Source organism: Cetorhinus maximus, chromosome 16 (assembly GCF_964194155.1).
Source record: "Cetorhinus maximus chromosome 16, sCetMax3.hap1.1, whole genome shotgun sequence".
Lineage (NCBI taxonomy): Eukaryota > Metazoa > Chordata > Chondrichthyes > Lamniformes > Cetorhinidae > Cetorhinus > Cetorhinus maximus.
Window position 1 is genome coordinate 28,859,664 of NC_135894.1, and position 13,426 is coordinate 28,873,089.

Below are 13,426 nucleotides of genomic sequence, written 5' to 3' on the forward strand. Positions count from 1 at the left end.
GGGAAAGCGTTAAATTCTGCCTATGATCTTTGAAGTTCCTGCAGGCCTTGACATCACTGCAACAATTTCCCATTTATCACCACAGTTACCTACTATCTCCATTAACTGTTTAGATGATCTGATAGCAGCACTAGTTTTCTTTAACTCTTCATAGTGCTTGTCTTTGTTTTGTTGGGCATTAGGCACTTTTAATTAGTAAAAAGGTTTTTATTTGTCTTAGTACATGAGCAGCCATGCACTTTGTCTTTCACTCACCACACACCTTTCTGTGTGTGTTTATGCAGTTCAAAAGGCTGCCTGTCATATTCAGCATCAGCTATGTCCCCACCCAGCTAGGTTAATCAATTGATCTGTTCTGCTGCCTTATTAAGTTTAGCTCTTTTGAAATTCTTTATTCCTTCATGGGATATGGGTGTCGCTGGCAAGGCCAGCATTTATTGCCCATCCCTAATTGCCCTTGAACTGAGTAGCTTGCTCAGCCATTTCAGAGGACAGTTTAACAGTCAACCACATTGTTGTGGGTCTGGACTCACATATAGGTCAGAACAGGTAAGGATGGCAGATTTCCTTCCCTAAAGGACATTAGAAAACCAGATGGGCTTTTACAACAATCGATGATAGTTCCATGGTCACCATTACTGAGACTAGCTTTATATTCCAGATTTATTAACTGAATTTAAATTCCACCAGCTGCCATGGTGAGATGCAAAGATGATCACTGTGGCCCCAAAGCCAAGCCAGCGTCATCTCCTTGAAACCAGCCACCTCTTCCCCTGGTGGGTGTTCATGTTGCAAATGCTGTGACAATTGGTGCATGCTCTGGTTGTGATGAAGAGCAGCTGATAGTGACTGGGGATAGGTTAGAGCACGTATATAAAAACCAGTGTCGGCGGAGACTGTGTGGAAGGGAAAAGTAGCCAGGATTTAAGTTATACTTGGTTTTGTACAGAAACCTATGTTGAACAGCTCCAGCTTTTTCCTTTACTGGGTGTCTTCAACAGATTAGCAATGGGGTCATACTTGTGAACCAGATCCTATCTACGTTTGTACATACTGGACTAAGCATGAAAGACCAATAAAAATGTTTCTAAGAATGATGGGGCCGGCCATCTGTGAACCAACACGGGCGCTATTTTTCTTTACATTTTGAGGTGTTTTATTCTGAAGCAGCATGTGACAGGCCATTTGCCAAAAGTCATTCTGATTTCAAGAGGGCAGGAGAGAAAACGTGAGGCGACAAAGTAGCCGAGTGTTCACTCATCTTCTAACTACTTGTGGACTGTTGTTGATGCAGAGTGGATGTCACCTTTGGATACTAAACCATCACTGCATTACAAAAAAGCTATTGTTAAGTACATTGAGACATTTCACTGTGAAGGGCATTTGATAAATGTAATATTTATCAGTGAGACAAGCAGGTAAATAAACTTGTAAAGTATAATTGAAATAGTTTGGATCTGAAAAGTACAATGGTAAAATATATTTTAGCGTCTTAGCCATTTTTCCTTTGTTGAAATGGAATAATGCAGCATTTGCGAAACTAGGTTTAGTTAAAGGTGAAGGATTTTCTAGTGGTAATACCAGTGATTCTTTAGGAGCTAGGCTATGGGCTTGGCAGACATTTCAGTAACTATTTGTGATGAAACTATTTGTGGGATACTTCCATCAATTATGCTAGGCAGTTATAAGAAGGCTTTAAATATTCCATAAGGGTTTAGAAAGGGTTTGAAATTATTTTCGACATGACTGTTGCTCATTTTCCAGTACCTTTGGAACAAATCTCACTTGTAATTTTCTATGAAGGCTCTTTGTGTTTGAGTGGGAACGTGCTGAGGGTACGCTGATCACTTTTTCAACGACGGAGCAGCAGATGTAGTTCACTCACCTTCAGCCAGTTGTGCTTTATTTTAACCATTGGTTTGGTTTGATTTGCAGGGATTTCTCGCCCCTGGGGAGATTGATCCTTTAAGCCGAAGATTGTCGACCATTGGCAGGCCCGATGTTGTGGTGCAAGGTCTGTCAGATATCCATCATTATTCTATTCTCCAAGATAAAGCTTCAACGTTGCAATAGCCCAAAGTGGTCTTGCTGGGAAAAATTGATGTCCTATTTAAACTGTCCTGTTTGCGGGGAAATTTATTTAAAAATGTATCAAATTTTCCCCTCAGCAAAATGTTTTCATAACACCAAGTATCAGACCAGCCGGTGACCTCGAAGGTGTAACTCGCTCACTGTTGCATGTTTCGATGCGGCCAGTAATAACTTGCATTTCTTTAGCGTTCTACACATCCCAGCGGAAAACCCTTTGAGGATCAGGGCAAAAAGCTTGGGTGCTGAGCAGGAAGAGAACAATGGAGAAAGCTGGGCAGGGACCTTCCAAAGCATTGTGGCAGAGAAGGTTCGATGAGAGTTTTTAGAGACACGGGGCGGAATTTCACAGCCCCTCCCGCCAGCGGGATTTTCCAGTCCCGCCAAAGTCAGTGGACTTTTGAACGGCCCGCTGCATTTCCTGGCCCCGTGACCGCTGCGACGGGGGCCATAACATTCCATCCATGGAGGGAGCTACACAGCAAGATGCAGAGAGGAGGTGTGTAGTAGCTGAAGGAGCACATGAGGATACATGCTTCTGTGTTTTGAATGAGCTCTTTTACCCTTTTGTAGAATGTGGGCATCACTGGCAAAGCCAGCATTTGATACCCACTTCTAATTGCCCTTGAACTTAGCAGATTGCCACACCCATCTCAGAGGGCAGTTAACCCACATTGCCCTAGGTCTGGACTCACATGTAGGCCAGACCAGGTAAGGATGGCAGATTTCCTTCCCTAAAGGTACATTAGTGAACCAGATGGGTTTTTACAACAATCAATGATATTTCATAGTCACCATTACTGACACTCGCTTATTTATTAAATAAATTTAAATTCCACCAGCTGCCATGGTGGGACTTGAACCTGGGCCCCTGGAGTGATATTACCACTACACCACCATCTCCCCAGCTGAAGCTGATGGAGTGCTGTCCAATGGGCTGGCCAGAAGAACGTTCTTGAAGTTATGAAGATGTGGACTGAGGCTTCAGCAGCAGTAGGGAAGGAGTGGAGAGTAGTTGACCAATGCTGTGGAGTTGGAGGAACGAGCAGGAAGTTCCATGCCATGGTTTCACACTTACCGACTCAGACTGAGGGACGATAATGGAGTCAGAATGAGAGGCCTAGAGGCTCCATGAAGCAAGAGTTCTGTTTTGGGGAAATTTGAGCTGAGAGAATTTTAGTCTCATTCAGATGTTGATGTGTGTCCACAGTTACAGTGAGTAGGGACAGCTTTCTAATTAATGCTGGGTGTCGTCAGCAGTAAAGCTGAACCTCATTTCTTGATGATGATGGGCATCATGTGAATGTTGAAGATTAGGTGATGGAGGATAAGCCCTGGTTACATCACAGCTGACTGTGTAGGCAGGAGAAACTATTGGAGGAGGGAAGAACAAACGCTGTGCTGGAGGCTGACTCCAGAAGAAAGACATAGGAAGGGGATGAAATGGTTAATGTGTTGAAGATGGTGGAGTGGTCGAGGAGGGTGAAAAGAGATGGAGAGCCACAAGATCATAAGAAATAGGAACAGGAGTAGGCCATTCAGCCCATCGAGCTTGCAGTAAGGTCTGATTGTGACCATAATGCCACTCTCTTGCCTGTCCCCCTTGACTTCCTTGAAACCAGATGAAGAGAATTCCTCTGCACCCCAGAGCAGCCTTATAGGAATCTCAAAACCAAGCTGTACATTGGAAATGTTAATACCCTTCCTACAACATGGTATCAGATGCAACAGAGGTGAACCAGCAGAGGGGAAGGCTGGAGTGCAGTATCTTCAAACCAGTAAGGAAGCAGATGATTTTTTGAACAGTGGGAGATATTCTGTGTGGACCAATATTTTCTGTTCTAGAACATGATTGGAGAAAGTTGAAGTATTTCACCTTGACTTTTGTTTCCTTAAAGGACAACATTTGCATCAATGCACAAATAGGTTTTGATTGTTTTAAACAAAAGATTAACTTAATATAAATAGCCAGTCATTTTCTTATATAACCATGCAACAACAACAACAGCTTGCATTTATGTAGCACCTCGAACAATTAACAGGCCCAAGGTGCTTGACAGGAACGTTATCAGGCAAAAATGAGCACTGAGACACATAAGGGCACATATTAGGGCAGATGGCCAAAATCTTGGTCAAAGGTGTAAGTTTTAGAGAGCTCGCTGTGTGCAAATTTCCTGCCATATTTCCCACATTTGAACAGTAACTGCACTTCAAAACTACTTCATTGGCTGTAAAGCACTTTGGCTTGTCCTGTGGTCATGACCGGTGCTTTAGAAATGCAAGTTATTTCCTTAATGAAGCACTGATTGAGAAAAAAAATCAGCTTTTTATCTGTACCTGGCCCTTCAGGATTTGATGAATGTACTGTTGATGTAGGAATGGTAACAGCTTAATTTAAACAGGAGCAAACAGGCTGTTAGCATTATCTACCTCACTCTACCACTTTCTAACCTATTTGAAAATCAACCAATATGCCCTCGTTGTGGAAATATTTTGACTAGAAAATCAAACTGAATTAACATTCCTGGGGTTAATTGTCTCTTTCTTGTTGCATAGTGTCAATATTGGCAGAAACAGAAAAGATAAAGAACATTTTAGCAAAGCATAACTTGCATGTAGACGGTGTTTGCGATGTTCTTCCTATCAGAGTACAGCCAGGAAGAATTCTAAGCCACATCTATGCAAAACTAGGTAAGTGCTGCTTAAAACTCATTTTGTTCACACCAGTTCAATCACTGTGTGTTGGTCACGTCAGTTTACACAGTCAAACACTGGGACAGATTTCTATGGACACATGAATGAATAAAATGAAAGTGCTCAGTTAGGTTCAAGGCCAGGGGCAAGAGAACAGGACAAGGGACCTGGCTCTGGGATGCAGAATTCTCCTCCTGCCTGACTTCGTTTTCTAGGCCTGAAGCTGGAGAATGTGGAATATGGGAACAGGATGGAAAAGTATTTCTGTTGATAACCTTCAGGAGAGTCAGTATGAGCTGGATTTTATCCTCCCCCACTGGTAGGTTTGAAGGCAGGGGTTCATAAAATCCAGCGGGTGGCCTTTCCACCTACTCTAGGCCCACTGAGGTCCTTAAGTAGCGATTAATTGGACACACCGCCCCCACCGGCATTTTACTTGCAGCAGGTAGGTGGTTGATGCCATTCAGGTCCTGCCAAATGTGGAGGGCAGGGTGGGGGCTGATCTCCTTTGGAGGCACCGCCCCCTCCCAAGGTAGTACAACCCCTTTACCCTCCCTCTTGCCTCTTAAACCCAGCCCCCACCTCCTCACTCCCCTGCCAGCTTGGCCCCGTGATGCCACCTCTGAGTCCGGGCTCCTCTTCGTCGGGACTGCCTGCAATCCCAGCAGTGACCACCGCTCCAGCCTGGCGCTGCTGGGACTGCAGAGCTGCCAGCCAAACCGATTGGCCGGCAGCTCTCTAAGGCCAGGCTTGCTCCCGAGATAGGGGGCAGAAGTCTCACCTTAACGCACTTACCCACTTCCCTTACCCACTGTTCATTTGTTGATGGGAAGTCAGCAGGAACGTGGGCGGGCTCGCCCCCCCCTTCACCTCACCTGACTTTTTATTCAGGGGAGGGCTGGCCCCACAACACCATGAAATCCAGCCCTAGGCCCTACTTCTTGAGCTTTGGGCAGATTTATCTTTTCTTCTGTGTAGTAATCGAGAGAAGTCTGGCCCCCTCATGTAAGGAGAGGCAGCATGTGGAATGATTGTTTCAATTCTTTGCAGGGTGCAACAGGAAACTGAAACTTAGCGGACGACCCTACAGACATATCGGTGTCCTTGGTACATCTAAATTATATGTGATTAGAAATCAGACCTTCACTTTTACTCCACAGGTAAGCATCCAGATTGATATGTAAATTAATTCTCTACTTCTTTATGCTGTTCTTGTGCAGTAGAATCCATAACTCCAGCCTAAACAGCAGCTAATAATGCAGCACACATTTCTTTCCATATACGCAAAGACATTTTAAACATCTCGCACAAAATGTCAAGTTGGAAGAATTTGTTTGGAGTGGTGATATTTCTGAGGGTTTCGTATGCAGACAGATTCCCTTCTACCCTATTCTCTCCCATTCCTGTGAAAATGATTTGGTTTGTGGGCTAACATGAAAATTACATTTCCACGCGGTTCCATTGTTGAGAGTAAGAGTCCACCTCCGGCGGAGGTGGATAAGGTCAGTAGGTAGGGGTAGAATGGGTACGGGGGCAGGCTGGGTGAGGTAAGTGGGTCAGGGGGTAGGATGGGTTGGGGGCAGGGTAGGGAAGGTAAGTGGGTAGAGAGGGTAAGGCAAGTAGGTGGGAGGGGTAGGGTGGCAGCTGGGTGAGGTGGAGAGGTTGGCAAGACAGGTCATGGTGCAGTTGGGAGGGGTCGGGGGAGTTGGGTGATGAGGTTGGATCAGGTCAGGGGGAAGTCAGGACATCGTGGGCGGAGTTGGGGGTAGCAGGCGTCAGTTATATAGTTACCCGGGTGTTAGACCAGGGTTAAATCTGTCTAATATTTTCTGGGTAACTATCCGGGTAACTGAGTCAGTACTGTCCGAAGTCCCCGACTCTAACTCGGAGACTTCTCCAGAGGGTCCTGGGGAGCGGGGGAATTGCCCAACAGATGTTCAAGCTTCCCGGACAATTCCCACAGAGTCAGTGCATCGGGACTTCCGAGGATTCCCGTGGCGCATTTTCCAGGATATATCCAGTCACCGGCTACCCTGACACTGGGAGATCTGGGCCAGTATTTCAAATTAAAATTACCAAAGCATTTTTGGTACCAAAATGTATTATGAGCAGGCGCAAGGGAATTCTGCTGTTTAATCAATTTTTGTTGTGCTTTTTGAACGAACAGTTTATTGATCAGCATCAGTTCTATTTGGCCTTGGACAACCGGATGATTGTGGAAATGCTCCGCACCGACCTCGCATACCTTTTCTCATGCTGGAAGGTGACAGGACGGCCAACAGTCACGTTTCCAATCACACAGAGCATGCTATGTAAGAATTGGTCTGCTCATTGTACACCTTGTTGGAATCTACCTTATGTAAATTAATCTCAATGTGAATACACTGTAATTACTTTTTGTGAAACAACATAAGGAAAAGCTGGAAGGCCAAGGGAGTGGGATTGATTGGATTGAATTGGTCGAAGCACGATGGGCTGAATGGCCTCGCTCTGTGCTTTTGTGATGGATATTACTTGTCCAGTAACAAACTGACAGTTTCAGTCACTTATTTTTGATGAAGGTCAGTGCGTATAGGTGCATGTTGCTAAGATCTGCAACTTTGAAACCTGAGATTGATGCCTTATATCCCCCAAAAAAGTGACTGACTAGACTTGTACAATTCTCGCTGCAGTGAAGATCCACTACTTTCGAACAGGTCAGGAATGGAATTTAGGGGCAGGATTTTACGTCCCATGACATTGGGTGAGCGTCCCGATGTTATCGCACACTCGTGTGATATTTCGGTCGGCAGTGCGCCCACCGAGAACTAAGAGGCCTATTAAGGCCATTAATCAATTAATTTTAAGCTCATTTTTGCTGCCCACCCATCCTTATGGTTGGCGGGCTGGCAAATCGGCCAGGCGGCCTTTGGATTTTTTCGGAAACCTCATCCACGGGCGGGATGAGGTTTCTGTATTTAAATTTAAAAAACATTTGGGGGCAGAATTTTTCAAATATACATGTTGAGGTGAGTGAATCCGCTGTGTGTACGTGTTTTCCAGATTTTAAAAACTTTATTCCCTGGTTTAAAAATCTCCAGCTCCCTGCCTTCAGGGAGCTTTCGGTGGGCGCTCCCCCGCCCATGCGCAGACTTTTGCGCTCGCACTCCTCCCCCCCACCCCCGGCAACGCTGAGCTTCTCAACGCGCCTTTCAAGCTGGATGGCTGTTAATTGGCCAGCCAGTGTGAGATCGGGGCCGGTAGGCCATTTCCCAGCTGCTCCCGGGCCCTCCCACCACGCCCGCCCAATGACCCGAAAATCCCGCCCTAGAGATTTTGTATTCTCTCGTTTTTAAACTAAAACCATTTCTAGTTTTGGGCAACTTAAAAAGTGTTTGCAATGACTCCCAGGTCTCTTTCTCCCACTGTGTTGCTTGTGGGCCTGGGTTTAACACAGCAACACTTCCTCTACAGAAGTAGAACACAGTCATTGCTTTCTCATACAGTCCTAGTCTTTACTGATCATCTGTCCATGTCACGTCAAGTGGGATACTGAAATTTTCTCCTGACCTCCAAGCACTACTTGTTTGAGCAGGGACAGGCTGAGTTTGTCAGCCTTTGATTTGAAGGTTGGGGGACAGCAGTGTACCTTTTAAACTTGCGCTGTTTCTGTTGCAGCTGAGGATGGAGCAGATATTGACTCAAATATTCTTTGTACTCTTCGAAAACTACAGGACGGATACTTTGGTGGGGCCAGGTATGAATTTGTACATAGATGTGAACAACTGTTTGTATTTTAAATAGTGGAATTAATGATGACTACAAGGTGAGGTCTTGTGGTGCAGTGGGTAGCATCCCTGCCTCTGAGCTAGAAGCTCTGGGTTCAAGTCCCACTGCAGGACTTGCTGGCGTGTTCTTAATGTGGCCATAACAGGTTGATTATCAACTTGTAATCCTTTCAATACGTCTATGACGGGTGGTGAGAGTTACCTGGTCAGCCATGCTGCAGAAGACAATGGCAAACTACTACAGTAATTTGCCAAGCATAATCATGGAGCAACACATGGAAGCCAGTGCCCTCTTGAAGAAAGTAGCTAAAGAGAGGGAATGATGAGTGCACTGTGGTTCCATCTTTTCAGATTATTGGATAGATAATGTTCAAGTGATGAAGTATTGTAGATATAACTAACTGTGATTAAAATGTTTAACCTCCTAGAGTAAAAACTGGCAAATTATCTGAATTTCTGATTACCTCGTGCTACACACATCTGAGTTTCTTGGACCCAGGACCTGATGGTCTTCTGTTGGATGATTATCTTAGTGAAGACAGTGGCAGCCGGAATGATGATGTGGAAGAAGCTGTATCTGTGCACAATTCATGCTATAGAAATGATGGTAGGAAACTTCCAAATTCTACTTGCACACTTCTCCATTTCCACAACAGGCTTGGCCTACACACTTGTGGACAATGCTGGTCTTTGGAAGAACCTAATTACAAATTCAGTGCAGTCAAAGATTACTTTCTGTTTAATATGACAAATTTTTAAACAAGAGAAAGAATTATTTGTAGTGGATTCTTACTTTTAAGTGAGCTAAGAGATTTTGGAAGCTAATTTCAATCTGCCCACCTTCTATTGAAGTCAATGGAGTCACAGAGCAGATTTTATTTCTCCCCCTAGAGGCGGGGGAGAGGGGGCCTGTTTAATTGTTTAGTCATGTGGGAAGGTGAGGGTGGAGACCTTGTTGCCATCCCGACTTCCCCCCGATTAAATCCAGGGGGGGAAGGCTCAAAGATGGCCAAAAGCCAACTGAGGTCCTTAAGTGGCTATTTAAGGACCTGATCCTTCTGCCGCTAGTATTCTACCAGGGGCCACAACACGTGGGCAACCTGCCAGATAAATCCTGGTGGGCATGCCTGCAAGCTGGGGGACTTCCTTCTACTTGGATGGTCCATGATTGATGGAGAGACCCACTGGAGGCTAGGGCCATTCACAGCTGAAGACCCCAGCCCACCCTAAATACTAATCCCCCGTTCCTCCCTCTCTGGCCCTGCTGAATCCGTCTGACTAACCTGCTCCTGGGACCTCATCGCTGACCTTCTCCCTGAGCCTCCTGGAGTATGGGCAGTGCTGCTGTTTGTACTGAAGCCTCTGATTGGCTGGCAGCTCTTGGGGTGGTATATTCGCCCCAGGCTCAATGGTGTGGTGATTGAACAGACTGGTGCTCTTTACATAGAAAAGGATGACCGAATAGAGGTCTTTCCAATTAAGAAAGGGTTTGATTGGCTAGATGTAGAGAAAATACTTGAGGGGAATCCAACTTTCTGTAGACATTAAATATAAGGCAATTGCTAATACATTCAATAAGGAATTTGGGAGCAATTTCTTTACCCAGAGAGTGGTGAGAATTTGGAACTCACTAACACACAGTGGCTGAGGCAGATCGTATCAGTGCATTCAAGGGGAAGTTGGATAAACACATGAGGGAGAGAGGAATTGAAGGATACGCTGACAGAGTGGGATGAAGAGGAGGTGGGAGGGGGCTCATGTGGAGCATATTCGCCAGCACAGACCAGTTGGGTTGAGTGTCCTGTTGTTCTGCTGTAAATGCCCTGTAATTCTCTCGGTTAGGAGAGACAGGCTAAAGGAGTTTTTAAAAATGCTAGTTATTGTGCTGAATTGGTGTGCAAAAATCCAGATATCATTTTCCTAAGTTCCCTTCTTGCTGGGTTTAGTTTGTTCTGAATTTTCTAAATGCACATTTTCCTAACCCATGGCGGGTATCAGCAAATGATCATGGCACCATCTGCCAGTCATGCCATCTTATCTTCTCTGCTGACTGGCCGCCAGACAATCAACGTGCACCACATACACACCTTGTATATGATGCCCTGTACCCACCTTGGGAGACAAATGCTCACTGTAACAAGTTGCTTTATCTTAAAGTTGCACCCAGTCCTGAGAGTGGGATCTCTCTCATCAGTTGACTTTATGGAGTGAAACCGGATACATTTTTCATGTGATGCAGACAGTGACGAACAACGACCATATTCTGAAATAGTCACAGGCAAAAGGAACATGCCCAGGCATTGCACCCTTTTCGAATTAAGCAAAAGCATGGGGGAATAATAGTTCCCTGGTGTATTCTCCATCGCAACACCTCAACTAATCAGAGTCAACTTGCCAACCAATCAGCACTCTTTTCTCACGCAGTATAAATTGTTGCTCCCTTTGAGATTTGGCATTCTTGTGAATGTGTCCTGATGAGTGCAAGATGAAAAGCTTCAACAGCATGTCTCTCTTTTTTTAGCAATATTCTGAAATTATACTGCTACTATCTGGAGTACCTTAGCAAGTTAACATTGTGCACATGAGCAAGTCCTAGGTTAGGGTCTAACTTTAGAGATCTCGAGGACACTTGATGTTGAGAATCATAAAGGCCCGGCAAGAGATAAAGGATTTGTAAGATCAGCAAAAGATCCCAGATTGTGTGGTATAAAATGTTCCCTTAGGATTTGCAAGTATATGGCTGTTTTACTTTCTGTTGAAGAATAGTATGAATGAAATGATTTTTAGCTTGTGACTGCCTCTGTTCCTTTTATACACAGTTGATTTTCAAGATGAGCTTGTGCAGTATATAAATCATCTGCTACAAAGCACGACCCCTGTGTCAAAGCGACTGCCTCCAACATCCAAAAGCCCAGGGACGCATCACGTGTTTGAGGCTGAGCACACCACAAGGGACATAATATCAATGGTGGCCAAAGCAAAGGGACTGGAGTTACCAAGTAATCAAAGCTTATTTTTAAGAATAAGAGAGTTGCACTGTCTTTGTTGTTATGATCAGACCAGTAATGTTTTATTATTTTGTTTGAAATCCAAAAACCAGGTATTTAGCAAAAGGTAAAGCCACAAGGTTCACTGTTTAAAACAAAGGCCTACACAAGAATAAAATAATATGAACACTAATAACTATCTTAAGTAGTCAGTTACATTAAAGGTATTAAAGACGTTAAAGATCAAGTAGAGTGAACACTTATACTCTAAACTCAGCTTTTTGGGCTGTAACCTCCGAACTCCCCAGCATCGGATTTGGGAGGTACCCCTGAGATGCGCTGGGGAATCCCTCTGGGAAGTTGCCAGGTAAGGGTTTCCACGGCAATTGCCCAGAAGTGCACACTTCCTCAGGACAATTGTGCTGAGCTGGGAAAATGGGTGTGAATGACAAACTTCAGATGGATACGCCAGGGTTACATCCATAGTTACTCAGAAAAAGATGTAAGAGTTAAAACCCCTCTAACTTCTGGGTAACTATTGTAAAGACCCAGACCAACCCCCATGGGACACCCCGCACACCCCCTCCCCCCTCCCCAATGGGACTCCCCCTCCCCCCCTCCGAATGGGACTGTTTCCACAACACCCCCAACCCTCACCCTCCAGAATCTGTAACCCCCACCCCCCTGACAACCCCCCAAACCTCGACCTCTGACCTCTCGACCTCCCTTCCACCACCCCAATCCCCTGACCTCCCCATGCTCCCGCCCCAGACCTCAGAACCCCACCCCCCCCCAACCTCCCTGGAAAGCTGACCAACCACCCCTCCCCCACCACCCTCCAAATCCTATCCACTTACCTTCCCCTGGCCTGTCAGTTTCACTGGCCCTTTAAACTTCCCTGCTTTACGGCAGCTAGTGCCATAAAAAAAGGGGGGGCGGGGGCATGGCCTCCTTGAAGCAGCACTTCGCTGGGGCCTGCGAGGAGTCTTTTGATGCAGACCCCAAGCAGCTCTGGCGAATGGAAGGGTCAGCGTAATTTTTAAGGGCAGGTAAGTGTGCATTTACTTCCTCTAATTCCTGCCGGCCAGCAATCTCCGATGCCAGTTGGAAGTTACAGCCCTTTAAGTTAAATTTCCTTCGTCACTCATTTGACTTATACCCCAAAGTTATCCCACTTATCAGAAATTGGAATTTAACCACTTGATCTGAGTACTGTTCCAGAGATTCATAGAGTTGAGATTTCCTGGGCTTACTTCCCTTCAAATCTTCTCCAACTGTCCGCAGTTGTAGACTCACTGTTCAACACAGGTGTTGCTCGAGTTTTAAACGTAGCCACCTTGGATCGGAACTTTCATGGTTCTAATGTTCTTTAACTCAGGAGCCTTGCCTATCTCTCTCTCTCTCTCTTCCCAGCTTGGCTATCCCAGAAGTCCAGCCCACTGTTAATAGAATCTTTCAGTAATCAAGGGGTTTAAACCATTTTAGCCACTACAAAGGATTTTGCTGAAAGAGATGTCCCCTACAGCTAGCTTGCTTAATCTAAACTGCTTGAAAGAGAAGTGCCCTCCAATAAATTTCTTGTTTACCCTTTGTTTTTCAATTGTTTTCCTCCCCGGCAGCTTGGTCACACGATCAGTTCCTGGAACAAGTTGCTTTTTACAAGACATCATCTTCCAGAGAAGCCCAGTTCTTAAAGAGACCACCATCCTAACATTATGTGATTGTTTTTTTACTCTCCCAAAAGCACATGGGCCACTACATTGTAAATTTACAACATTTATTTTGCAATTGTTTTTGTGATTTGGAGAGGATGCAGTTACATAAGGCCTCATTTTATCCTGTCTGCCCAGCAATTAAATTGGTCAAATTGCCAGTTGGCTTGGATAGAAC

At 45.1% G+C, this 13,426-nt stretch overlaps 1 protein-coding gene across 4 annotated transcripts in view; it reads left to right on the forward strand.

Moving 5' to 3' along the window:
* LOC144691467 (phosphorylase b kinase regulatory subunit alpha, liver isoform-like) overlaps window positions 1-13,426 on the forward strand; it is a 163,768-nt gene that overhangs the window by 68,046 nt on the left and 82,296 nt on the right. For all 4 annotated transcript variants that reach the window (XM_078559576.1, XM_078559574.1, XM_078559577.1 and 1 more), the window contains exons 14-20: window positions 1,936-2,014; window positions 4,645-4,779; window positions 5,833-5,942; window positions 6,950-7,094; window positions 8,440-8,518; window positions 8,978-9,156; window positions 11,369-11,548. In XM_078559576.1, coding sequence (XP_078415702.1) covers window positions 1,936-2,014; window positions 4,645-4,779; window positions 5,833-5,942; window positions 6,950-7,094; window positions 8,440-8,518; window positions 8,978-9,156; window positions 11,369-11,548 — 907 coding nt within the window. The remainder of the gene's footprint in view (window positions 1-1,935; window positions 2,015-4,644; window positions 4,780-5,832; window positions 5,943-6,949; window positions 7,095-8,439; window positions 8,519-8,977; window positions 9,157-11,368; window positions 11,549-13,426) is intronic.